The sequence below is a fragment of the Mesocricetus auratus genome, unplaced genomic scaffold, assembly GCF_017639785.1.
Source record: "Mesocricetus auratus isolate SY011 unplaced genomic scaffold, BCM_Maur_2.0 Super-Scaffold_100008, whole genome shotgun sequence".
NCBI lineage: Eukaryota > Metazoa > Chordata > Mammalia > Rodentia > Cricetidae > Mesocricetus > Mesocricetus auratus.
The window spans coordinates 47,550,000-47,574,388 of record NW_024429192.1 but is presented as its reverse complement, the minus strand read 5'-3'; the positions used below and the strand labels follow the sequence as shown (position 1 = coordinate 47,574,388).

At 43.9% G+C, this 24,389-nt stretch overlaps 1 protein-coding gene across 4 annotated transcripts in view; it reads right to left on the bottom strand.

The window, feature by feature from the left end:
* Positions 1-22,777, bottom strand: part of Sidt1 (SID1 transmembrane family member 1) — an 83,269-nt gene extending 60,492 nt beyond the window's left edge. For 2 of the 4 annotated variants that reach the window (XM_040750790.1, XM_040750791.1), the window contains exon 1: positions 21,959-22,777. In XM_040750790.1, the coding sequence (XP_040606724.1) occupies positions 21,959-22,180 (222 nt within the window). In that variant the 5' untranslated portion in view covers positions 22,181-22,777. The remainder of the gene's footprint in view (positions 1-21,958) is intronic. The other 2 variants (XM_005074750.4, XM_005074751.4) reach the window with 1 other exon arrangement.
* Positions 22,778-24,389: the final 1,612 nt, after the last annotated feature.

Genomic DNA, 24,389 nt, shown 5'->3' with positions numbered 1-24,389 from the left:
CATGTCTCGTCCCTTCATTCACTTAGATACAGCCTCCTTCTTAGATACTTGGTGTCAGAGGGAGTTGCTCACAATTTTTTTCACACTTCATTATAAGAAAGCAATTCTAGCCTTACCTCAGCTGTGGGAGGTTTCTGATTCAGCCGGTGAAGAGCAAGCCTAAAACTATACATTTCTAACACACACACACACACACACACACACACACACACACACACACACACACATATATATATATACGGGTGGGCAGTTGGTATTTATGTGTTACTGTGAGATGCTTGACCATGAGCTTGGCGTCCTTACAGCAGCCTGGAAGCTGTTATTGTTGGGACTGCCATGGGGCATCACAACAGATACATCATTGCTGTATTAAGCCCCTGCCCTGCTCACCTATCCCCATGTCCTGATCTTCCTGGTATAGCTTTCATAATCTACTTGCCTTTTTAAAAAAATTACTCAATTATGATCTTACCATCCATGATAAAAACAAACTCAGAGATATGGACATAATAAATTGCCCAAAGGATACCAAAGTAGGAGCTGTACAACACTGGGTGGTTTTGCAAGATGAACAGATAACATGTTACCCAGAGGAAAGGAACAAGAACCTTGCTCAAAATCCGCTCTGCCTTTCCAAACGCTAATGAGCAGCTGAGAACATTGGATTATGCCTACCACAGTGAAGTAGACTGTGTGAAGAGACAGCCTAACGAAGGTGGACACTGGCCATTCTGCCTGGACTCTGACACCTTGGTGTAGACTGTTCTGAAAGTCTACGATCTCTCTCCTTTTACTTCCGCTTGTTTCCACAGCAAAAAGAGTACTTTCATTACATAGATCATCTTTCTTCCTGTACTTACTACAAGAGGGAAATCACATTATAGACAGTAGAGAATTATACAAGCATCTCTGCCTCTGGTTGTACACAGATCATGCTTATGAAACCCCTGAAAGCTTGGAGGCCACCTTTTTAATCTTTTTTGTCACCAGGAAAAAGCTCAGAATTGGAAGTGGTACACTTTTCTTGCAAATAAAGGATGAAAATGAGTGTAATTCAAAGTTGACTTCATTTCTGCTAAAATAATGAGACTGCCCCTCTGTTCCATGAACCCTCAGATTCAGACACAGGCTGTTGGCTTCCATCATTGAACATACCAGGACACACCCCTCTGCTCTTGAAAAACAGACTGTACTTGTAAAACGGCTACAGGTGTTGGGTAGCCCCTTCGCTAATGTGTAACTGCGTTGCCAACTCTGTTGTGTTTACTGGTGTTTAGCTACTCCCATCCTCCTTTTACCCCTTTACACCCATGCTCCCAATAGTCACTGAGCATAGACCCTGACTCAGGAGCTCTGGAAGACTGGAGATATATATTCAAAGGAAACCTTCCCGCAGAGAAGGCATGCTAACTTGTCAGAGTGTGGTAATGAGCTTTGGCTCACACAATGCCTACCCTATGGGTAAGTCAATGAAGACTAGATCAGGCTCATTACCTTCGAATTAATGAAGGTGGCTCTTCCACGCAAGCTCTGCTATTGCCTGATTGGTACATATAATTTTGATGTACAGTATTAGAAAACATCCGTATAGACAGATGACAGGGAGATCATCTATCCAACTCTTTCACTTACAGATGTGAAAGCCTGACACACAGAAGTAATGTGACTTTCCAAAGACAGTCAGGTGCTAAAGAAGCATGACAGAAACCAAATTTCCTGAGACTCAGCTGCCACAAATGCTTGGTTAAAATATCCTGCCATCCCGTTTTTAAATATTGACTCAAGCAAGCACCACTGTGAGTCTTGTATTATTCCAGTAGGAAATCAAGATGCTTTAGAAGAACCATACATGATACAAAGAGACAGCTGTGTGCTAGGACATATATGTACATTTGCAACAGACCTGCATTTCAAATAGATAAAGAACTCATAATTATCAAAACCCCCAGTAAATGGAAAATTAGAGTAAGGATGTATAGTGTTTTGAACAGAAATGGCCCCGTAGCATAGGCTCACATATTTGAATGCTTGGTTATTAGGGAGTGGTGTTAAATGACAGAGATTAGGAGGTGTAGCCTTGTTGGAGTAGGCATGGCTTTGATGGAGGAAGTGTGTCAATGGGTGTTCAAGCCTCTGTCTCTCTCTGTGTCTCTGTGTCTGTGTCTCTGTCTGTGTCTCTGTCTCTCTGTCTCTGTCTCTGTCTCTCTCTGTGTCTCTGTCTCTCTGTGTCTCTGTCTCTGTCTGTCTCTGTCTCTCTCTCTATCTCTCTCTGTCTCTCTCTCTGTCTCTCTGTCTCTGTCTCTGTCTCTCTGTCTCTGTCTCTCTCTGTGTCTCTGTCTCTCTGTGTCTCTGTCTCTGTCTGTCTCTGTCTCTCTCTCTATCTCTCTCTGTCTCTCTCTCTGTCTCTCTGTCTCTGTCTCTGTCTCTCTGTCTCTGTCTCTCTCTGTGTCTCTGTCTCTCTGTGTCTCTGTCTCTGTCTGTCTCTGTCTCTCTCTCTATCTCTCTCTCTCTCTCTCTGCCTACTGCCTTTGGATTCAGATGTAGAACTCCCAGCTACTCTCCAGTACCATGCTTCCCACAATGACAGCAGAGGATTAGACCTCTGAGATGTAAGCCAGCCCCAACTTAATGTTGTCCTTTATAAGAGTCATGGCATCTCTTCACAGCAATAGAAGACTGATGAAGACAGGATGTGAGCAGCTTCTAAAGAAGAAAGAATGACCTAAGGACATATGAAAACACAGTCATCACTTTAGATTCCTATGAAGACACAGTCTCAAATTCAGTCCTACCATGCTTACAAGGCTATAGAATGAGACAGGAACTCTTGCATACTGCTAATAAATGTGTTATGTCTCAACAACCACTTCATGAAGCAAGTGGAAAATAGAGACCTGAGCTGAAGATGCACTATCTTTCCCTCTTATGTTTATAGACAAGAACTCCAACACAAGCACACATATACCCACACATGAATCTAGAATAAGAAAGTTTATTACAAGCAAATGAAACAAAAGCAAGATATGCAACAGAAGAACAAAAGATGCCCTGCAACAGGAGGCTGCTCACTGGTTAATATGAATGACAGGAATACGGATCAGTGTGGACAAAGCTCACAAGGATAAATGGAGAGAGAGCAGGCAGACAAGTGACCCACATTGCATAGTCCCTTTTAGGTAACCTTGAGACTAAGGAAAGCAACGCTATGTGTTTATATATGTACTTTTGATAAAACATATCTGCGTGAAAAGAATGAAGATCAAACATGAGATGCTAGAGTCCATAAACTTGAAAGGATCTGAGACTCCAACCCATCTGCCATGTTAGACAATACTAGGAAAAGATAAAATGTCCCAGTTGGAGATAAACAACTTGTCACAACACACAGTATTAGCATCACTGCTCCTTGCTTAGTATTCTGAACATGAGTAGGCCTAGATGGGTGCCTACATTCCTGCAATAAGTTGCTCTACAGGAGAGGAACCCTGAGATTAGATATTAGTACCTAAATATTTTACAACAAGCAAGAAAACCTCTTGTCTTTAGCTCTAAAGGGAGGCATTGTGAATTCATGATGTTGTTTGCTCAGCAAATATCCTTAACATAACAAAAAAAGAAGGAAAAATTTCAACCAACCCTTTTGGGTAAGAGACCCATGAAGGACTGTCTGCTCCAGTGATTGCTTTAAGGACAAAGGTGATGTTAAATGAAAACATTCTTCATGTCTCTTCATGTCTCCCACTGAGTCTTTGCACAAATGTTTGTTACATTATTTTCTCTACTGGTTTGTTTGTCTAGTATGCTTCATAATAACAGACAGAAACCTGACATCCTGGCCTTTGTGTCTGCTTCTGGATGAGCAGAGAGTAGAGAGGTGTGGCCAGGAGCCCCGGTGAAGCTCAGAGTAGTATATGTAGCGGCAACAGGTTAGGCCAGGTTTGGCCTAGGATGACCACAACACAGTATCGCAAGCCAAGTGCTTTAAATGATAGTTATTTATTCCTTCCTATTTCTGGGGACTTGAAGACTGAAGGTAAGGAGGCCTCGCTGCCTCTGAGATGCTGGTAGAATCCTTCTTTGTCTTTCCTTAGCTTGCAGCTCCGTTAATTCTTCCCTCACTCCTCTTGTCACCTGGCAGACTCCCTATGCATCTGTATCTTTTTTTTGTTTGTTTGTTTGTTTGTTTGTTTGTTTTTACGAGACAGGGTTTCTCTGTATTGTTTCGGGTATCTGTATCTTCATACACTGTTTTCCTCTGTTCACACGTCGCTCTAGGATGGATCTTTCTCCTTTGCCATTTGGGCTTGTAAGCCTGTCTCCACTCGGTAACAGATAGTCAGTAATGGCTGACAAATGGCCAGAGCTCTTCTGCCATCTGAACCCAAGCACAAGCAGAGTGACTCTGCCTTCTTCTTCTCTGGGTGTCCTACGGGTGAAGCAACGGCCTCACACACTGCCATCTGATTGGTGACACTACCCAGGGAAGTGACATACAGGGTATGTCCTATCCTAATGACGTCATCTTAACTGTCCACACATGCAAAGAGCTACTTCCAAAAGTTCAGGTGCACAGGCTCCTTGCCTGGGAGATCTCAACCTAATTATCTAGGGCAACAAATCAACCCAGTACTTTAGATTCATAGAATTTTAAAGCAAAAATCATTCCAACACCCAGACTTCACCTTTAACCCTGACTTTCAGCTTGTACTCATTTGTTATAAAAAATTAAAATGGACCCCAGACCTGAAGAACCCCTGGGCAGTCACAACCAGGTAGATGGTGTGTGTAACCTTACCCTTCCTTGATTTTTAAGATTTACCTGAACTGTTTTCTGTAGATTCTTATATGAAAGAAAATTGAAATTTAAAGATGATCAACCAAGAGCTACAAACTAACTCACAGAAGAAGAGGCCCTCTGTCAAGCATTTTCTTTTCTTTTTTAAAGATTTGTTTACTATATATGCAGTGTTCTGCCTGCATGTATGCCTACAGACCAGAAGAGGGCACCATATCTCATTATAGATGGTTGTGAGTCACCATGTGGATGTTGAGAATTGAACTCAGGACCTTTGGAAGAGCAGGCTGTGTTCTTAACCTCTGAGCTCTCTCTGCAGCCCCATTAAGTATTTTCTTCACTTCCTCGGGTCCTTTGACTGAGCACCTGAACCACTTCTGCTTTGGATCTGGGTAATTGGCAAACAGCCATTTGCTTCAATGTCCTCTCTGGTCCTGTTTTGTGTCTCAGCTTGCCAAGCAACATGACCAATGCTCTTTGAGTGTCACAGCTGGGTAAGTGAAAACAAGACCACTGAGACAGTTCATATGCGATTTGTGTGAAAAAGCTGTCCCCACGCAAAGCAGCCTTCAGTCCTGAATCCTGTTCCTCTAGAGGACAAAGCATCCCCTTCTGAGGATGTCCTTGCCAGGCTTCCCGTATCTGAGGCAGGACCCAACGGCCTCAGCCACAGCATACCTCATCATTAAGCTGACCCCTGTGACAGTTATGCTAGGACTGTTGAAAGTCTGCAGGCACAGCTCAGCTTTGGAAATCTATCTGTTACTCTCTTAGGGCACAGTGAAGAAAGATACGGAGACCTGGGTTTTATTTATGTATTTATGTTTCTGGCACTAACATCTGAACAAATTGCTTTAAAGTTTCTGGGTGTGCCCCGGTCTCCTCGTGGTGAGAACCATGACACCCAGACTATTCACTTCCCTGGGTAGTGTCACCAATCAGATGGCAGTGTGTGAGGCCGTTGCTTCACCCGTAGGACACCCAGAGAAGAAGAAGGCAGAGTCACTCTGCTTGTGCTTGGGTTCAGATGGCAGAAGAGCTCTGGCCATTTGTCAGCCATTACTGACTATCTGTTACCGAGTGGAGACAGGCTTACAAGCCCAAATGGCAAAGGAGAAAGATCCGTCCCACAGAGGATCTTAGTTTCCTTTTATGGCCTGGCTTCTAGGAACAGCACATTCATCTTATTGAAAATAGCAGTTTATCCCTTGGGGTCTCCTTATTTCTTCCACTTTCAGATTCTCAATGTTCTCGATCCAGAGCCCGTCTCTAAGAAGACTGCTGTATAAACCATGCCATTTTAGTTTCACTATGCCATCAATAACCTAGATAGGAAAACATTTCTATAAGCCTTCATCATTTGGTTTATGATCAAAGTGTTATATTGGAAGCTTCAATTCCACACGCACAGGGAAGCTGTTAAAGTTATGTGTGATTGCGGGTGGGCCAGAAATACTGAACAGCGCAAGCAAGCTGGCTGCTTTGGGATTGTCTTAGTTCATTCAGTAAATATTTGATTCCTTCCTGTGTGAGGCATTGTTTGGATAGCAGTGTAGATATAGCTACCATTTTCGTGAAGATGGGTGGATTGTATGTGGAGTGTTAATTCAACAAGTCGTTTAATTTACTTGGAGGTTTCTGGGGAAGAGTACAGAAGGGATCTTGGGAAGAATATTTTCCTAAAAGCCAGACAAGTGGGGAGAGAGCAGAGCAAGAAAAAAAGTGTTCAAATGAAGGGAATGCACTGTGAATGGAGGTAAGGGGGGAAGGAGAGGAAGGGCTTGAAGCATAATGGGAGAATTAAGAGAAAATTCATTTGTCTGGGGATTGAGATGCAGGCAGGGCTGCTACAGTTGGGATGAATGAGGTCCATTTTGTTAAGAAGGTTGGGGCAGGGACTGGACAGATGGCTCAGTGGTTAAGAGCACTGACTGCTCTTTTAGAGGACCTGGATTTAGCCCAGTGGCGGTGATGGCTTTTTAGATGTGACAACAAAAGTAGGATACTTGGCACAAAGGTTGATAAATGGCAGCCCACTAAAATTTAAAATGTATGCCCTGTCTGCGATAACGTTGAGGACATAAAAGTGACAAGTCTCAGGTAGGGAGAAAATACTATAAAACACATATTCATCAAAGGATTGGCATCTAACATCCACAAAATAAACTTGAAGCTCAACACTAATGAACTGAAATTTTAATCAAAAGGTCTAAAGCATCACCTCACCAAAGAAGGTAACTAGATAGTAGCCAGGCACAGAAACAGCGCTCAACAGCACATGTCCTCAAGGAACTGCAGACGAAAACGATGAGGTGGCACTGCACTCTGTGGTGGCGCTGCACGTCTCTGGTGGCACTGCACTCTGTGGTGGCGCTGCACGTCTCTGGTGGCACTGCACGTCTCTGGTGGCGCTGCACGTCCATGGTGACGCTGCACGTCTCTGGTGGCGCTGCACGTCTCTGGTGGCGCTGCACGTCTCTGGTGGCGCTGCACATCTGTGGTGGCACTGCAAATCCGTGGTGGCGCTGCACGTCCGTGGTGGCGCTGCACATCCGTGGTGGCACTGCACGTCCGTGGTGGCACTGCATGTCCGTGGTGGCACTGCACGTCTCTGGTGGTGCTGCACGTCTCTGGTGGCACTGCACGTCTCTGGTGGCACTGCACATCTCTGGTGGCACTGCACGTCTGTGGTGGCGCTGCACATCTGTGGTGGCGCTGCACATCCGTGGTGGCACTGCACGTCCGTGGTGGCACTGCACGTCTCTGGTGGCACTGCATTCTGTGGTGGCACTGCATTCTGTGGTGGCACTGCATTCTGTGGTGGCACTGCACGTCCATGGTGGCACTGCATGTCCATGGTGGCACTGCACGTCCGTGGTGGCACTGCACATCTCTGGTGGCGCTGCACGTCTCTGATGGCACTGCACGTCTGCGGGAAGGACCGGACTTCAAATCCTGGCCACAAATGTCCTGACGGTGTGGAGCATCGGGGGCACTTGTCTATCACTGGCGGGCGGGAGCACAAGATGGTCACTTCCGAAGACGATGTTGACAGTTTTCAAAGTCAAATATAGTCTGTCTGATCCAGCTCAGACACCATGTATTTAACAAAGTGAGCTGGCCAGGTGACAGCAGTGCCCAGCACTCAGGAGGCAAAGGCTGGTGGATCTCCAAGTTCAAGGCCAGCCTGGTTTATAGAGTCAGTTCAAGGGCATCCAGGGCTACACAGAAAAACCCTGTCTGCAAGCAATAGCAACAACAAAAGTGGAACAAATCTAGCTGAACATTTACATCTTCACAAACATTTACAATTGCTTTGTTCGTAATTGGCCCAAATTGGGAGCAACCAATATGCCCTTCAATGAAATCACAGATAAGTGGACTGTAGTTTATCTAGATAACAGAGTATTGTTTAGCACTAGAAAGCCAAGAAATATATGGGGAAACCTTCATTCAATGCATGCTGCTAAATGAAAGAGGGGAGTCTGAAAACCTATATGTTGCATGGCTACCACTGTAGATGCCAAAGTCTATCTCTGACATTTTGTAGTCCTGAATGGGTTCAAGAATTAAATTGACATGTATGGATTAATAGTAGAAAACCACACAAAGTTAATTGCATTTTGAGTCACGTGGAAGACCCCATAAACACGTGAGGTTCTGAAGACACACAGCTGAGTGAGTAGATATTGAATTAGGTGAATAAAGTAAACTGAACCAGTGATGGAGTAAAGACTTGGGTCTGGGTAGTTGCTTCAACAGAGTAGCAGATAGGAAGGTAAGGGTTTGCCTAAGAATGTTTGTACAAAATTCTTCTGCCTCACCTTGTCACCCCTGAGGATAAAGTCACTATTCTCTTAGTACGAGGAAGGTATATTTCCCATGGGGTTTCATCTCCTGATTTTAAGAAATAGAATGAGGAGGGTTCAGGGACCAGGTGGTCTTTCACCTGCTGTTTCTCAAGGCCTCTGAATGGAAAGGACCAGCATGCCAAAGAAGCGTATTTTGAGGTGATGTGTTTGGACCTTCTTTAAACATGATGTACTGAGACTGTCAAATTTTACAGATATTTGGGGAAAAATAAGCCAGTATTCCAGGAGTTTGAGGGAAGAAAAGAGAGATAGAATTGTCAGGACAGAGGGGATTCTTGGAGGATAAAAGAATCCTGTATAATACCATAGCAGTGGAACACAACGTTTCTTCACGCCCATGAAAGTGTGAGGACTGATGGAGGGGACGCTGATGTGAGTTATTGACTTCAGTGGATAACAAGCGCAGCGACGTAGCAATACTGGAACATCGCTCGTGCAACACATGGATGCAAGCTATTAGCAGTGGTGGAAACGAGGGTAGATGTCAGTGAGAAACAAAGCAGGAAGAATGCACGTGTTCCGTCTTCCGGTTTCATTCTTGCAGGCCCAGGGTACTGACCGCAAGTTCCCAGGTAGCCAGAGAGGGCTTTATTCACTTGACAATGCTAGATTATCTCATTTGCCACCATTTTTAGACAGAGTGTTTTATCTAAACACTCGGAATATTCCCAAACCATAGGAGATCATCACCACGCGCGGTGGCTGTGTCTCATCAGCGCATGGGTCACTTCTGACCAGCCTTGAGGCTGACTGTTAAGAGTGGGGTACAAAAGAGACTTCTTTAAAATGGGAGTTGGAGCATTGGCTGCCAAAAACCTTTTTGGTCTTCTAAAGAGAAAGGAACGTCCAGTTCAGTGGCTGGGATGCGGAAGTGAATTGCTATAGCTCTCTTATCAGCAAAGACAGCTTGCTTTCAGCATTCTTCACACACACGTGCAAAATTAGCCACCGACACTGCTGTTTCGCGCCTGTCAAACAGTCAGCCTTGTACTACAAGATCAGAATGTCCGTGTCCCTTCCTCCTAATAGAACCAGTTTCTTTGTCTGCTGTTATCGCTCAAATGGGTTGAAGGAATAAAAACCCGAAGTAAGGAATCACTTCAGCAAATAATTATCTTGTTCATTTTGCCACTAATAGCTTGTTGTTTGCTCCGGTTTTTGAGACAGGGTCTGGTTATGTATCCCTGGCTGGGCTAGAACACGATGTGTAGTTGAGGCAAGTTTTGAACCTGCAGAAATTCTCCTGCTTTTGCCTTTCAAGGTTGAGATTGCATTTATGTGCTGCTAGAGGCCGGTTAACATTTAAAATATAGCATACATCTGCTGCATAATACCGCTGCTAACTTTTACTTCTCCAGATATGAAGTAATATCTTTACATTTCTAATTACATTTTTTTTGTTTATTTGGGGGTTGGGGCAGGCATGGGCTGTAGTGAGCTCATGGAGGCCAGGGGTCACTTTGGGGAATGGATTCTCCCCTTCTATCATGTGGGTCACCAAAACAGAGCACAGTTTCTCTTGTTTGACACAAGAGACTTTACCTGTTGAGCCATCACACCAGTGCAAAATTTATTCCCATTGGGCCTCCCTCTCACCTCTAATAGCCAACTAATTCTTAAGAAACGCTTTAAAATTTTCCATTTTCAAAATAGGCAAGGAAAAAATACAATGCTTATTAAAATGTTTTTATAACTCTGGTGAAATAGATGGCTCTGATTCCGCGTTCTGTTCTGGTAGCTTCATGATAGGTTTGATTCTTTCCTTTCCAGACACCCTCACTAGATAGCTCATTAGCTATGCCTTGGAGCCACCACTGCACCATGGTCCTGCTGTGTTGACATGGAACTTCTGTTAGGCCCACAGTTAAACAATGCAAGAAGAGTCAGCTAACATACTCTGGGATGCTGCATGGCAACCCGTAATAATATTAGCATCAGTTCTGTTTGAAAAGGAGACAAAAATGCTGGCATCTTCCAGCAGCAAAGATATTTCAAGGTCTCCCTTCAGGTCTTTTAGACTGAAGTCTACAGCAAGCAAGGACATAGAAAAGATACTGAAAGTAGCCAGCTGACCACAGTGGGGCAAAGGTGGGGAATCTTTGCATATTGTTTCAGATGTTTAAAATGCCCTCTCAGAAGAGACCATTACAACAGTGAAAATAAAACAAAGAACGACCCCAAACAAACCCACACCATAGCAAGCCTACCGACGTGCTGCTCAGCAGGAATGATAGCAAGAAGGGACAAAGGGATCGGAAGCCACTCACAGTGCACACAGCAGGACACGGGGAGACGCGGTTGGAAGCCAACCCCTTCTAAGCAGCAGCAGAGAGACCTATAGGAAGCTTTCAAAATTGGGGGAATGTCAGAAAACAGTCAACTTGACATTTTTTAAATTACAAAACAAAGAGAGTGTTTGGAAGGTAGTGAAAGGGCTTATAAAAACACATTTCCCAAACTCTCCACATTTTCCCCAATACTGATCGTTTTTTAGTTGTTTATTGTCCTGAGGTGTAAGTAAAAATATTTGCGCGGTTCAATGTTTAGAAGATGCACAAAAACACAGTGAGAGCCTTAGTATCTCCTAGAGAAAATGAGATTATCGTATTTCAGAGACCATTAATAAAGCTTTATATATGAAAAGGATTCTGAGAATTCCATAACCCATTGCTTACTGGGTAAAACTGTGGATCTGAAGTAGTTGGGGAACACTTGCCTCAGCTGTCACAGGGAGGATTAGCTGCACTAGTCCCACTTCCAGATTCTCGTGGGGAAAAGAAAGCGCTTGCCCCTTTAAGTGCAAATTCAAAATTGAGGCTCACCATGCTAAGGGGTCCACAGAGAGTTGTACTTGGGACTTGGTAGCTTGCCTGGAGGTTGAGACTCAAAGATAATCTCAATAATAACTGGTAATGGGATTTTTTTTTGGTGATTCCTTAAAGACCAGTGAAATCCCAAAACCAGCACAATGGCAATACCAGTTGATAAGCCAACATGAATGGAGGAAGTCTGACAAGCCCCCCACCCCCCACCCCTACAAGCTACACACAGGCAGCTGACGGCCACTGACTGAGGAGAATCGGTTTTCTCCTGGCAAGTTATCTCATACCCAGTGGTCAGCCCTAAGCTCATATTATAATAATAATTAAAGAAGAAGAGGTCATGAAATTGAAAAGGACTGGGGAGGCATGGTGGGACTTGGAGAGGGGGATGGAGAGGATGTAAATACAGTACTTACGCATGAAATTATCAACATAAATTTTTAATTAAAAAATAAAACTTTATGAAAGGCCATACATGGTTGCCAATAAAGAAAAAGAAGAGGGAAACAGTGCACAGAGGACAGAAACAGAAGGCAGTGAATGAAAAAAAGAAATATAAAGGAGGGCATGACTGCTCCTAGGTATGAGGGAGGAGAAGATTCATTGTAGATAAAATGGAGAGCACAGCCAGAGGCTGGGACATCTGGGAGAATCCTGAGTGGAGAGAGCTGAGGGGAGGGGAGCGGGGAGAGAGGCGAGCCAGGTGCAACAGCTAGGAGGCTCAATAGAGAGTAGACAAAGGGACCAGGTAACCAAAATGGTTGGGCTGTATAGGCAAGGGCAGCCCAGCCCCTGGGCTGGAGAACTTTAGGGGAGAGGACCTGTACCAAATAGGGACTGAGGGATGCTGGGAGAACCTGGCCAGCAGCATCTACTTGGATATGTTAAATAGGCATCTCAGCCATTTCCCCCAAGATTGAAACCTAACAAGCAGACCTCCACTGTCACATATTTTGCAGATAAAAAAATCTTAAAAGAGAATCAGTTCTTAAAGTTCAGAAATACAGTGAAACAAAAGAGACTAATATATTAGTAGTACCACTTCAGCAAAAGAACTTGCCCTGTTACCTTAAGCACAGCAGCTGGGCAGTGCGATGCAGCATGTGTTGTTTACAGGAGCTACACAAACAAATCAGACTATTCCTAGTAGTTGAATGGTCTGTGGTGATACTAACATCACTAATTAAAACGGATACTTTTTCACTGTGGGAGATAGTGAATGTGTAGCCAAGTTTCTCCTGTTGAGAACTGGAAATTGGAGTCTGAAAGAAAGGGGTTGTAGACAGAATATCAATGAGAGCAAATAAAACCTCGGATTTCCCAATCTGAATTGGAAGCAATGATACTGGTTCATGATACGGTGCATTCCTTAGATCTACTGGGAGGGCTTGGAAAACTAGTTACTGACCACTGGCAGTAAGGGATTCTAGTTCTTGTACTGTGATCTCTGAAAACTATTTCTAACTCTGACTAACCTGGCCTGCCTGAGCCCATTCGTGATGGCAGGTTAAGAACAAAAGTAAGTTTCTTGAAAGTGAGCAAGAGATTAGCCGGGTGTGGTGGCACATACTTGTAATCCCAGCACTTGGGAGGTAGAGGAAGGAAAATCAGTGCAAAGTTACTCTTGGCTACATAGTGGTTTCAAGGCCAGTCTGGGATACATGAGACAACTTTTTAAAAATCAAAACAACAAACAAACAAACAAAAAAAGACCTGTCAGAACAATTTAGAAAGTAGCTCCAATTGGCCTTCATTCCCCAATGATGGGTGATTTTTTTCCCCATAAATAAAAATAAAAGCAACAGTGACCCCAAATTCATCAACTATGTTTAAATCAATAACTGATAACTGTGTGTCGTTGTGGGATGCTAGTGAACAATGCAATATTTTGGATTTGGCAAAAGAAGAATGAAGCATTTGTCTCATGTTTTCTTTGTAAGCAGCAGCTTAAGTTAACCAAACAGCCAACAAGAAACTGTCCATTATAAGCCTACAGCTCACGATGACGAGTCTTGTCAGAAAAGAAATCAGGCTACTTGTCTGTGTCCAAAGTGCCTTCCCCTTCTTTCTGCTTACCTATCATGACCTTTTAAAGCTTGGCTACCTCCAACTGATCTGTACGCAGGATGTAGGGTTTCTCTAAAACAGAACTTCTGTGACGTCCAAAAAAAAAGTAGAAGATTAATTATATTCGTGTTTAAAAATCTTCTAGTAGCTAGGTTGAAAAGGCAAAGTCAGGTAAGTGAAATACATTTTATAAAATCAATTCAATTGGGGGGGCAGGAGAGGTTTGAGACAGGGTGATTTATGTAGCCTTGACTGTCCTGGCATTAGCTCTATAGACCAGACTGGCCTTGAACTCACAGAGATCAGCCTTACTCTGCCTTCCAAGTGCTGGCATTAAAGGTACACACCACCACTGCCCAGTGAGTTCAATCTTAAATATCTAAAAATAATCCCATTTAAACACACACACACACAAATCAGCAAAACATTTAATATTATTTTTATCTGGTCTTTGAAATGTCACACCATCTACATGTCTCTAGGTAATACCACAAACGTACAGAACTCATTGTACAACCCATTCAACGTGTGATCAGGCTGTGCCCTCCATAATATCAGCTCCACAGTGAAGTGATGCCCGCCCCTCAGCACCTTTATGACCCACTGACGTCATTTTCACAGTGAAAGAGAAAAAAGCAGGAGGTGATTTCTATGGTGTATCACACCTCACCCCAATGCTTCACAGGTTGAAGCCTAATTTTCCAAATGATGTCTGAAATGAAACTTTGGGGAAATAACTGGGTCACAGGATAAGATCCGTGCCTTCATAAGAAAAGACCTTGAGACCTTGCCCCTCTCTCTGCACTCTTGTCTCTTTGTAGATACAGCAAGAGAGTGCCTACCTGCAAGCTAGGAAACAGGCCCTTACCAGACACCAGATCTGCCAGTGGTGTGTGCTGCTGCAGGCCCGACCGTCCACCTAGATAATCTGTTAATGAGATATTCCTCCCTCCAACAAGCAGGAGAAGTTTAGAGGGAGACTGTGTGAGGAGAGCAAAGGAGGTTTCCTGGCCTCAGGACACAATGAACCAGCATGACCTGGCTACCACATCCAAGTTTTTAACTCTTCCATGTCACCTTTAGTGTGTGTTGCTGCTGTGTGTTAGGATCCTAGTGCTTGTTCCAGGGACCCCAGGGACCACATTCTGCAGATGCCTGAGCCCTGTGCACCATTTCCTACAGCTCATGCATATCCATATGTATTCTTTCAATTCTCTCTACATTACTTATAGGAGCCAATGCAGTTCAAACGCTGGCCAGAGAGTTGTCATGTTGCATGGTTTAAGAAATAATGGCAGGTAAGAATTTTACCAAGTTACATTAAGGATTTAAAAAATATTTTCCTTTAAAAGTCTGTGTGTGCGTATGTGTGTGTGTATGTGTGTGTGTGCGCGTGTGATGATTGTGTGAGTGGGGTTCATGTGTGCCACGGCATCTGTGTGAGAGTCAGAGGGCAACTTTTGGGCGTCAGTTTTCTCCTTTCGTCTTCCACTGTGGGCTCTGAGGATTGATGTCAGGTCATCAGACTTGTGCAGCAAACACTGTTAGCTGTTGAGCCATCCTGCCACACTTTAAAAATTTCAACAGTTCTACCCAGATGTAGAGCATATGAGCCACACTAATGACAATCATGACAACATGTCCCCAAATGTACAAGAGTGATACTTAATCCTTGGGGTAATCACCAAGCATCTAATTTAGACTTAAGGGCTATTCAATAGGAGAGAAATTATGCCTGGCACTGTAAACACAACTACCTGTGGCTGGTCATGGACCCCAGAGGAGAACTGACTACTGACACTTCCCTAAACAAGTATAATTTCTAACTGCATTATAAATATTGTTGCCTACACTCATAGATAAGTACAGTTCTCACCCCTCAAAGCAGAAGCTTCTTTTTTTCCAGCAGATGGAGGCCATTACATAAAGCCACAACTGGTTAAAGTGCAAAAAACAACTCACCATGTTAGATGCCCAACACTAGCTAATTTATATACAACACAATCCCTGTACCTAAGAGTTAGAGAACATCAAGGAAAAGGAGCCAGAAAGATTGTAAGAGCTAAAGAATCGCCGGGCGGTGGTGGCGCACGCCTTTAATCCCAGCACTCGGGAGGCAGAGGCAGGCGGATCTCAGTGAGTTCAAGGCTGGGCTGGACCAACATCCTCCAAAACAATACAGAGAAACCCTGTCTCGTAAAACCAAAAAAAAAAAAAAAAAAAAAAAAAAAAAAAAGAGCTAAAGAATCCTGACGTCTGCCATGAGGTAGCATCTTTATGTGTGACACAGAAGCTGAACTTAGGAAGTCTTTTAAATATAGTCACCTAAACAAGTCCAACGCCCAACACAGTGACACCATGGATGGATGAACTCTCACAAGGCCCCACCTATAGATGACGAACTACAATTAATTGACTAATTAATTGACAAACTAAATTAATTAATTTCTGCTGACAAAAGGACAATTAGTCTTCTCCAGGGATGAGTCCCCCCATAGTTTATCCATTCCTACATAGTCATCTCTAAACACAAACACACACACACACACACACACACACACACACACACCAATAATAATTAAAGAATGAATAGTAAGCCTGGTGGTGGTGGTGCACTCCTTTAATCCCAGCACTCAGGAAGCAGAGGCAGGTGAATCTCTGTGAGTTCAAGGCCAGGCTGGTCTACACAGCTAGTGCCAGGACAGCTAGAAGTGTTACACAGAGAAACCCTGTCTCGAAAAGCCAAAAGGAAAAAAAAAAAGTAGTGAAATTGAGGGGGAGTGAGGTAAACAAGGGAGTAGTTCTAGAGAGAAAGGGAGATTTGGAATTGATGTAAATGCAGTACTTGTATATGAAATTCTCAAAAAAATAAATATAAAGTATTTCTAGATTCTCCCTCACCCAAAAGTAAGAAACTGAAAGACAAATTGAAGAAGAGACTAGACATAAGATAGATGCTTCTGTCCACCTTCTTGATTGACAGAGTTAACTTTGTGAAAATTACTATATTACCAACATGTCATCTGTAGGTTAAATACACTCCCCATGAAAGTTTCAAAGACAATCTTTAAAGAATTAGAAAAAAAATTGTGAAAGTTATATGGCAAAACCAAAGACCACAGATAGCCAAAGCAATCCAATGCAGAAAGAACACTACTGAAGGTATCATAATACCTGATCTCAAATTATACTATAGAGCCATAGGGACACAAAAATCACAGTACTTAAACAAAAAGAGAGCAATAGAACATAATAGAAAACCCAGAGGTGAACCCACACATCTTTCGGTCATTAGTTTTAGAAAAGGCATTAAAAAAACATATATAAAAAAGACAGCCTGGTCAACAAATGGTGTTGGTAAAAGTGGATATCTACCTGCAGAGTAATGAAATTATGTTCACATCCCTCACCTGGCACAAAAATCAACTCAAATGAATCAAAATCCTTAGTGTAAAACCCCAAATTCTGAAACTATTCAAGAAAAATAGAGAAAACACAGATATAGGCATAGGCAAGAACTTTTTGAATAGAACTCCAGTAACAGAGGATAATCTTAACAATCAACAAACTAGATAGCATTAAATTAAAGTTTCTATACAGCAAAGGAAACTATCATCAGAATGAGCAGGCAGCCATTGAACAGAAGGAAATATTTGGCTTTCATATTTCAGATTGAGGAAGAAGGTGTTAGTGTATAGAATACATAAAGATTTAAAATTTTTAAATACAAAATGACACCTGCCAGTCAATAAATGGGCTAATGAACCAAATAGACACTTCTCAAAAGAAGAAACACAAATGGCCAATAAACTGTTCAACATCCTTAACCATGAAAGAAACGAATATTAAAACACAGGTTGAGCTTTGTGGTATATTCCTGTATACTATGTAAAAATGTATCGCTGTGATTGGTGTAATTAAAAGCCAAACAGCCAGTAGCTTGGCAGGAGGTACAGGCGGGACTTCAGGGCAGAGAGAGAGCTCTAGGAAGACAAAAGGCAAAGTTGCCAGCCAGAGGCAGAGGGAGCAGGACATGCAGGAGGAGAGGTAAAAGCCACAAGCCACATGGCAGCACGCAGATGAATAGAAATGGGTTAATTTAAGTTATAAGAGTTGGTTAGAAACAAGTATAAGCTAAGGCATAGCTTTCATAAGAAGTCTCTGTGTCATTGTTTGGGAGCTGGCGGGATAAAGACTTGTTACAGCTGAGATTCCATCTCACCTGTGTCAGAATGATTATTGTTAAGAACACTAATGCAGTGCTGGGAGGCAGAGGCAGCAGGATCTCTGTGAGTTCAAGACCACACTGGTCTGCAGAGAGAGTTCCAGGACAGTCAGGGCAACACAGAGAAACCCTGACCTGAAAAACCAAAAATAAAAAAGAAAAACCATAATGAAAAGGGTACAAGAAAAGAGGAACCCTTATTACTGTTGGGTGTGAGTACCAAGTGGGCATCCACTATGGAGATCAATATGAAGGTTGCTCCAAAAAGTACAAACACAACTATCATGTGATCCAACTGTACTGCTCCTGGGTATGTATCCAAAGAACTCTATATCCTAGACAGAGATTCTTACATATCTGTGTTCATAGATGCTCTATTCACAATAAGGAAATAGAATGTGACTATATGCCCACCAACAGATGAATGACTATTGAACATGTGATACATGTACATAACGAAATTTTACTCATGGATAAAGAAAAATGAAATTATGGAACTTGCAGGAAAATGGGTGGTTCTGGAAACTGTTTCATTAAGTAAACAACTCAGACTCAGAAAGACAAATACTGCAGTAACTTTTCATAAGTATGTCCAAGATTGTAATTTTTATGCGTGTACTGATGTGGATGTGGGAGTAGATACAGGTCACAAGACTAGAAAAGGACTATAAAAGAGAAAAAGAGATTTTGTTGTTGTTGTTTTGAGACAGAATTTCTCTGTGTAGCTTTTTGAGCCTGTCCTGGAACTCACTCTGTAGACCAGACTGGCCTCAAAATTTAGAGATCAGCCTGCCTCTTTCTTCTGAGTGCTGGGATTAAAGGCGTGTGCTATTACCACCCAGCTAAGAAAATGAGATTTTAAGGAAGGAGGAGTGACAGAGTACATGATATGACAATAGAATGGGGCTACTGGGGACTGAACAGTACATGGCAGAACGGGGATGGGTGGGGTGGGTGGGAGGAGGGTTGCTAATGCCAATTTAAAAACAGTCAAATGGGGGAGGGAAGAGGTAATAAGAAGATAAATGTTTCCAGGCCTCAAGTGCTAAGGCCGCTGTGGAATTCTGTCCCTGCAAGCCCGCGGAGAAGAGGGCCTGCTCTGCCCTGGTTACACTTTTCTGTAAGGGCTTCTGCTGGTGAAACAGCCCCAGCGGGAACAGAGATTGTCCCTCCCAGTCTCCACCAGGGTGTTCTCATTTCCTTGTAGACTTGTGTTGTGTCCTTGAGCCAGCCAGTCTATCCCCAGTGACTTTCCTGCAAGGTGAGTTCCTGTTTGACTGAGCCCTGTGGGTCTCCACCTGTTTGCACAGTGTAACCCTAACTCCCAGTTAAAGAAGTCTCTGCACACTTCCTCTCCAGAGAATGAAATGAATCCTGCCTTGCTGAACCTGCACCTTTGACCACTGTTTCCTTTATTTGGCTTTAAACTGGTCAGGCCATTCTTGCAGGATTTTTTTTTAATGTCAACTAGTCCCAGCCTCAAGGCATATCAGACTTTTCCTGGTGCTGAGTTCAGCTAGAGTGACATAGTGGAGTGACATCATTCCATGTGGTAAAAGACAGGCAGTGGCTGATGGGAAAGCCTGGAGCAAAGGCTCCTGCCTGACCCTCTCCCCAAAGCCCAAATTTTAGACTTCCTCCTTCAAGACAAAGAGAATGACAAACAAGATTGGCTTCAAAAGAAGAACAAAAGATAAAACCTTCAAACAAACAAACAAACACTTTTTTTTCCAAGTTAAAATCTTGATGGGAGAAGGGTAGTGGGAAATGACCCCAAAATAGAGGGAGTCCTGCCTTACCAACACACTGCTCAGTCATGACAAACTCCTCCTCTGGGCAACAGACCTCTGTTAATCTCCTCAGTGAGTCTGGAGTTTGAAATGGAGGTAAAAGTTGTTCAATGTGGAGCAATAACAAAAATTTAGATAGTGGTGGCCAGCATTTGAAACTGTGGGGAGAGGGAGTGGCCAAGAAGATAGCCAGATCAGAGTTGGAAAAAAAGAGCAGCTCCCTGGGAATCCTTCCTGCCCTGGATGGTGAATGATCTCTGGTGAGTTAGTTCAGTGTTGCACATTGCTGGTTTAACCCACCACTTATCTCGTGCTTTGTTTTCTAGGAGTAGTAGCACATTAATAAATATTTCACGGCTTGCTTACTGTTGTTGGCTTTTTATTGTACTGTGTGTAGATATTCTTCAAACCATCACCATTGTCTCATAAAGAGTGCTTTAATGCACACATGCAAAATAGAATGGACACAATGATACATTTTTCCAATATGTATTTGATTTTATTTGACTTCATGTTTACTATTCCTTAGGCTTTTATTCACTTGTTCATTTAGTTTTGCAGAAAGCATTAATAACACTCTGAAATATTAAACAGAACATGATTGTGCCCCTGGCCTCAATATCTCAAGTGTCCAAGGAAAATCAAGCAGGTAAGCTCAAGTACAGACAGCCAGCCTGTGTGGGTTAGAGGGATGTTCACAACACTAAGGAGGAAAGACAAGCAACGTAAAACAGTGGTTAGTCCTCTGGAAGGGATGCGCATGCCTGTAATCTCAGCATTGAGGATGCTGAGACAGATGATGACACATTTGAGGCCAGTTAGGACTACATAATGAGACTCAATCACAGCAAGCAAGCCAATGAGAGAGGGTTCAGGTGATAGGAGCACATATTGCCCTTCTAGAGGACCTCAGTTCAGTTCCCACCACTTGCCTTTAGCAGCTCACAATTGCCTAGAACATCAGTTTCTTGGGGGTCTGGCGCCCTCTTCTGGCCTCTGTGGGCACCACACAAATATGCGGTATATACACATACACACATACATACACATCCAGATCAATACAAGCAAAATAGATCTTCAAGGAAAGACAAGGGAAAGAAAAACAAAATAAAACACCTCATTTGTTTCTCAGCAGAGCTGCAAGAAACGCCAAAGTCTGTCACAACTCTCTTTGCAAATGCTATTTTATTTAGGACAAAGCTGGTGCTATACCTCAGAGACCCTGAGGATTTCAGGACTCTTATCTAGTTCCAGGAAACCATTGTCTTATGTGTAACACATCAGCGGGCAGGTGGGCATCCTACACGGGGCAGACAGGAGTCCCTTTTGTGGGATATACACTTGAATGACTTTGCACACAGTAAGTTCACTTTCTACAGGGCACAACCTTAGGTTACAGGAATCGGGCAGGGCGAGGACTCTGATGCCATGGAGACAATGTCATAGGCTTTGGTACCAGATAAGAGATGGGGAGCTTTGGGCACTTTCTCAATACACACAGCAGAAAGGCGCTGGGGAGTTTCTGAATTGTAACACTGAATGAGACTCAGAGACTGATAGGGAGAGAGGTAGTCCAATCTTCTGGTTCTGACAAGTCCGGAAGGGGGCAGGGAATGACGCTTTTATACGGAAGAAGACACAGAAGGAGATACACCGGACAGCCAGCCCTCCTAAAGGTGTCTTATTTAAGGAAAATGTGAATTATGTGCATTGTCTTACATTATATAATCAGCTAAGTCAGAGGCATGGTCGCTGAAATAATTCTCTTCCCTCCTTGCCTCACCATAACTCTTGTCAAGCAGATCTAGAACTTTCACGTAAATTCCCACCCTTATGTATATTCAAAGCTTGCACACATCACCTGAGCATCGCAGTTATAACGTCTGTAACTCGGTTTTTAAAAACAAGCACACAGTGTGGCGACGGTATCGGAATGTAGGAGACCTGTACACTCTCACACGCTTTTCATTTTAGGTTTTGAACACCTCTGCCTCCTCTTGTGCCGTAAAATAGAAGGGTCCACAAGGGATTAGGAACAGGTTTGACCCCCCCCCCCCGCCCTCCTCCGTCCTCCCGCGAACATAGCCCCCTAGACATCCAGGAGAAAGGCCCAGCCTGAGCCAGGATCCGCAGAGGATGCGGGTCTCTTCTGCAAAGCCCAGGAATGGCAGCGGTCAGATTGGGGTGGGAGCGAGGTGAAACCGAGAGGTGCCCAAAGCTGGTGCCGAGGCTGAGGCAGGGCAGCGATTGCCTCGCAGCAGAGAGGCAGGGAGAGGGATTCCTGGTCCCAGAAGTCTCCCTAGGTCCTTTCCGAGTGCAGCCGGAGGTTAACAAGGGGGCTGGGCGATCTCGGAAGTTGGAGTGAGCCGAGGGAGCGAGCTTCTTACCTGGCCAGGGTGGCTGGTGTGGTTGAAGGAGTAGATGTTCTCGGTGCTGAGGCTCACCACCCCGCTGTAGACGCGATCAAAATCGGCGCCCCTGGCAGGGTCGTGGGAATCCCGGAGCAGCTCTGCAGACTGGGCGAGGGGCTCTGCCTGGTGGCCGGGGACCTCCGCCTGCAGGAGCCAAGGCAGTGCGCAGAGCAGCGCCAGCGGCGGGCAGCCGAGCATGGTGGGCGCCGCGCTCTGGGGGCCCCGAAACACGAGCAACCCGAGGAAGGGGCGAGCACAGAGATGGTCCTTCCAAAGCCGCCCTTGGGGCTGGGCGCCGGCTTCAGCAGCTGGGTGGTGTGTGGCGGAACGCCCGCAGCAGGTTGGAGCAGAGCTGATCAAATACTGATGTGCCACCTGGGGTCTCCAAAGGAGGTCACGCGTGTGGAGTAGGGGGGACGCGAGATGTGGGGGACAGGGAAGGCTGCTTTCCCCTTCGGCTTTTAAGTCTTCCCTTTCTCATCGCGGAGAACCCTCCACTTACCCAGAGAGAATTTTCACTGATCTCTTCCCTCTTAACCTCAAAACAACAACAAACCCCTCAGAGAAGTAGCTGCTAGTCTAGAAGAATCTATGTGACCATCCACCAAGGAGGATATCAGGTGCAAGATAAATGAAATGTGCACTCTAGCCGCAGGCAAGCAAATAGAAAGCAAAAGAGTGTTCCATCTCAAGAGGGGGCACTGGTTTGCTTCTGAGACTGCTATCTGAAGGAGTCTTGCAGGTGCGAAATATCGCTCACTGGCTGGCTATCTGCCCTGCTCTAACAGAAACTCTTCTCAGACACCTGGCTTATTTCCTTATTACTCTTGCTCTCCACGGAGAGACTCGCGTCATCTCTCCCTTGCCATATGTGCATGTATGTAAATATGCACAGCTACAAAAAATAGATATGACCAAGAGAACAGTCGCCAGCTCGGCCTAAAGATTGCTTCAGGAAGTGATCAATCAGGATTTAGTGACCAGATTTAGGTAGATACCATTTCTTTCTACCCAAGCCTTTTGTGTCCTTTAAATTTGCAATATTTTCTTTCAGATTTGTAAGAATTTTTAGGATTCTATGTTGCGGTTTTGCTCATTTTAATTTAAAATATTTTGAGGCAGGGTCTTACTGTATATAGTCCAGGCTGGCCTTGAACTCGGGATCTTTCTTCCTCAATCTCCCAAGTGCTGTGATTACAGTGGTGTGCCACCCCACCCCCTAAGCCGAAGTATTTGAGAAACACAATACATTGAGTCAGAATTGACATGACTGCAAACTGCAGCATTGAAACTATTCATGCCATTTCTGCAAAGTTTAATGAAATTTAGTAAGTTGAAATTTCTGAAGGCCTTGGCGGTTTGCTGAAGTAGCCAGTTCAAGTAGGCTTTGAGATGAGGGGTCTGTCTCAAACTTTATGGGACCTGGGAACCGGCTTCTTCACAGGGCAGCATGTTCTTTTTGGGTCTAGTGTCTCCATATTAGAAAGAGTTTATTCTTTTAGCTGAAACGGGCCTTCCTTCCGCTCACTTACACTTGTTCTGCCCCCTAGGGCCACAGGAAAAACTCTTCCGCATGATGGCTCTGCAGGCATGTAAAGGGAGTCAGGACCTCTCATAGGATCCTTCAAAGGTTTTATCCATCTAGAATGTGACGTGGATCCACAGAGAATAACCATAGGGTTAGATGCAATTAAAAAGATCTTTTGACCATCGTGGGAAATTAGTGCTGAATTAAAAAGTATTTATTTGAATTAATATAGGTGGTCTGTATACTAGGAAATGGAGTTATAGATGATATTATGATTAATCCTGAGTCTGGCTTTAATCCAGAGTAAACTAGGCTAATCTTCATCTCAGAAACACAAGTTGTCATAAGGATAAGGGGAAAACTATGGCTTAACAGTATATTTAAAAATTGAGAGGTTTATGAACAAATATTATTCTGTGAATATTATTGTGAGTGCCAGCTCAGTAGCTAAAAAATTTTGCTAGCAGGCGATGGCTTGCAACTTTTGTTTACTTAGCTTTTTGTGTTTGGGTTTTTCCTGTGTGTATGTCTGTGTACCATGCGATTTCCTGGTGCCTGATCCACCGAGAGTGGAGTTCCAGAGCTGTCGTGCGGGTGCTGGGACTCAAATCCAAGTCACTTTTAATATTACCAATGCTAAAACCTCACGGTGAAGACGATACACAAACAGCCACTGGCAAGGTAACCTGAGGAATAATTACCTCTTGCAGCAGTGCACTGAGGAAGCCAGCCTGTGCTCTTAACAGCAAGCAGCCCAGAATGCCAAACCATAACCTTGGCAGCAAGTGGTGCACACGCTGGGAACTGGTATAGTGAGTCAGTTGGCTTTTGTCCTGGTTACAGCATAGGCTCCACAGAGGCCAGGCATGCTCCCCAACA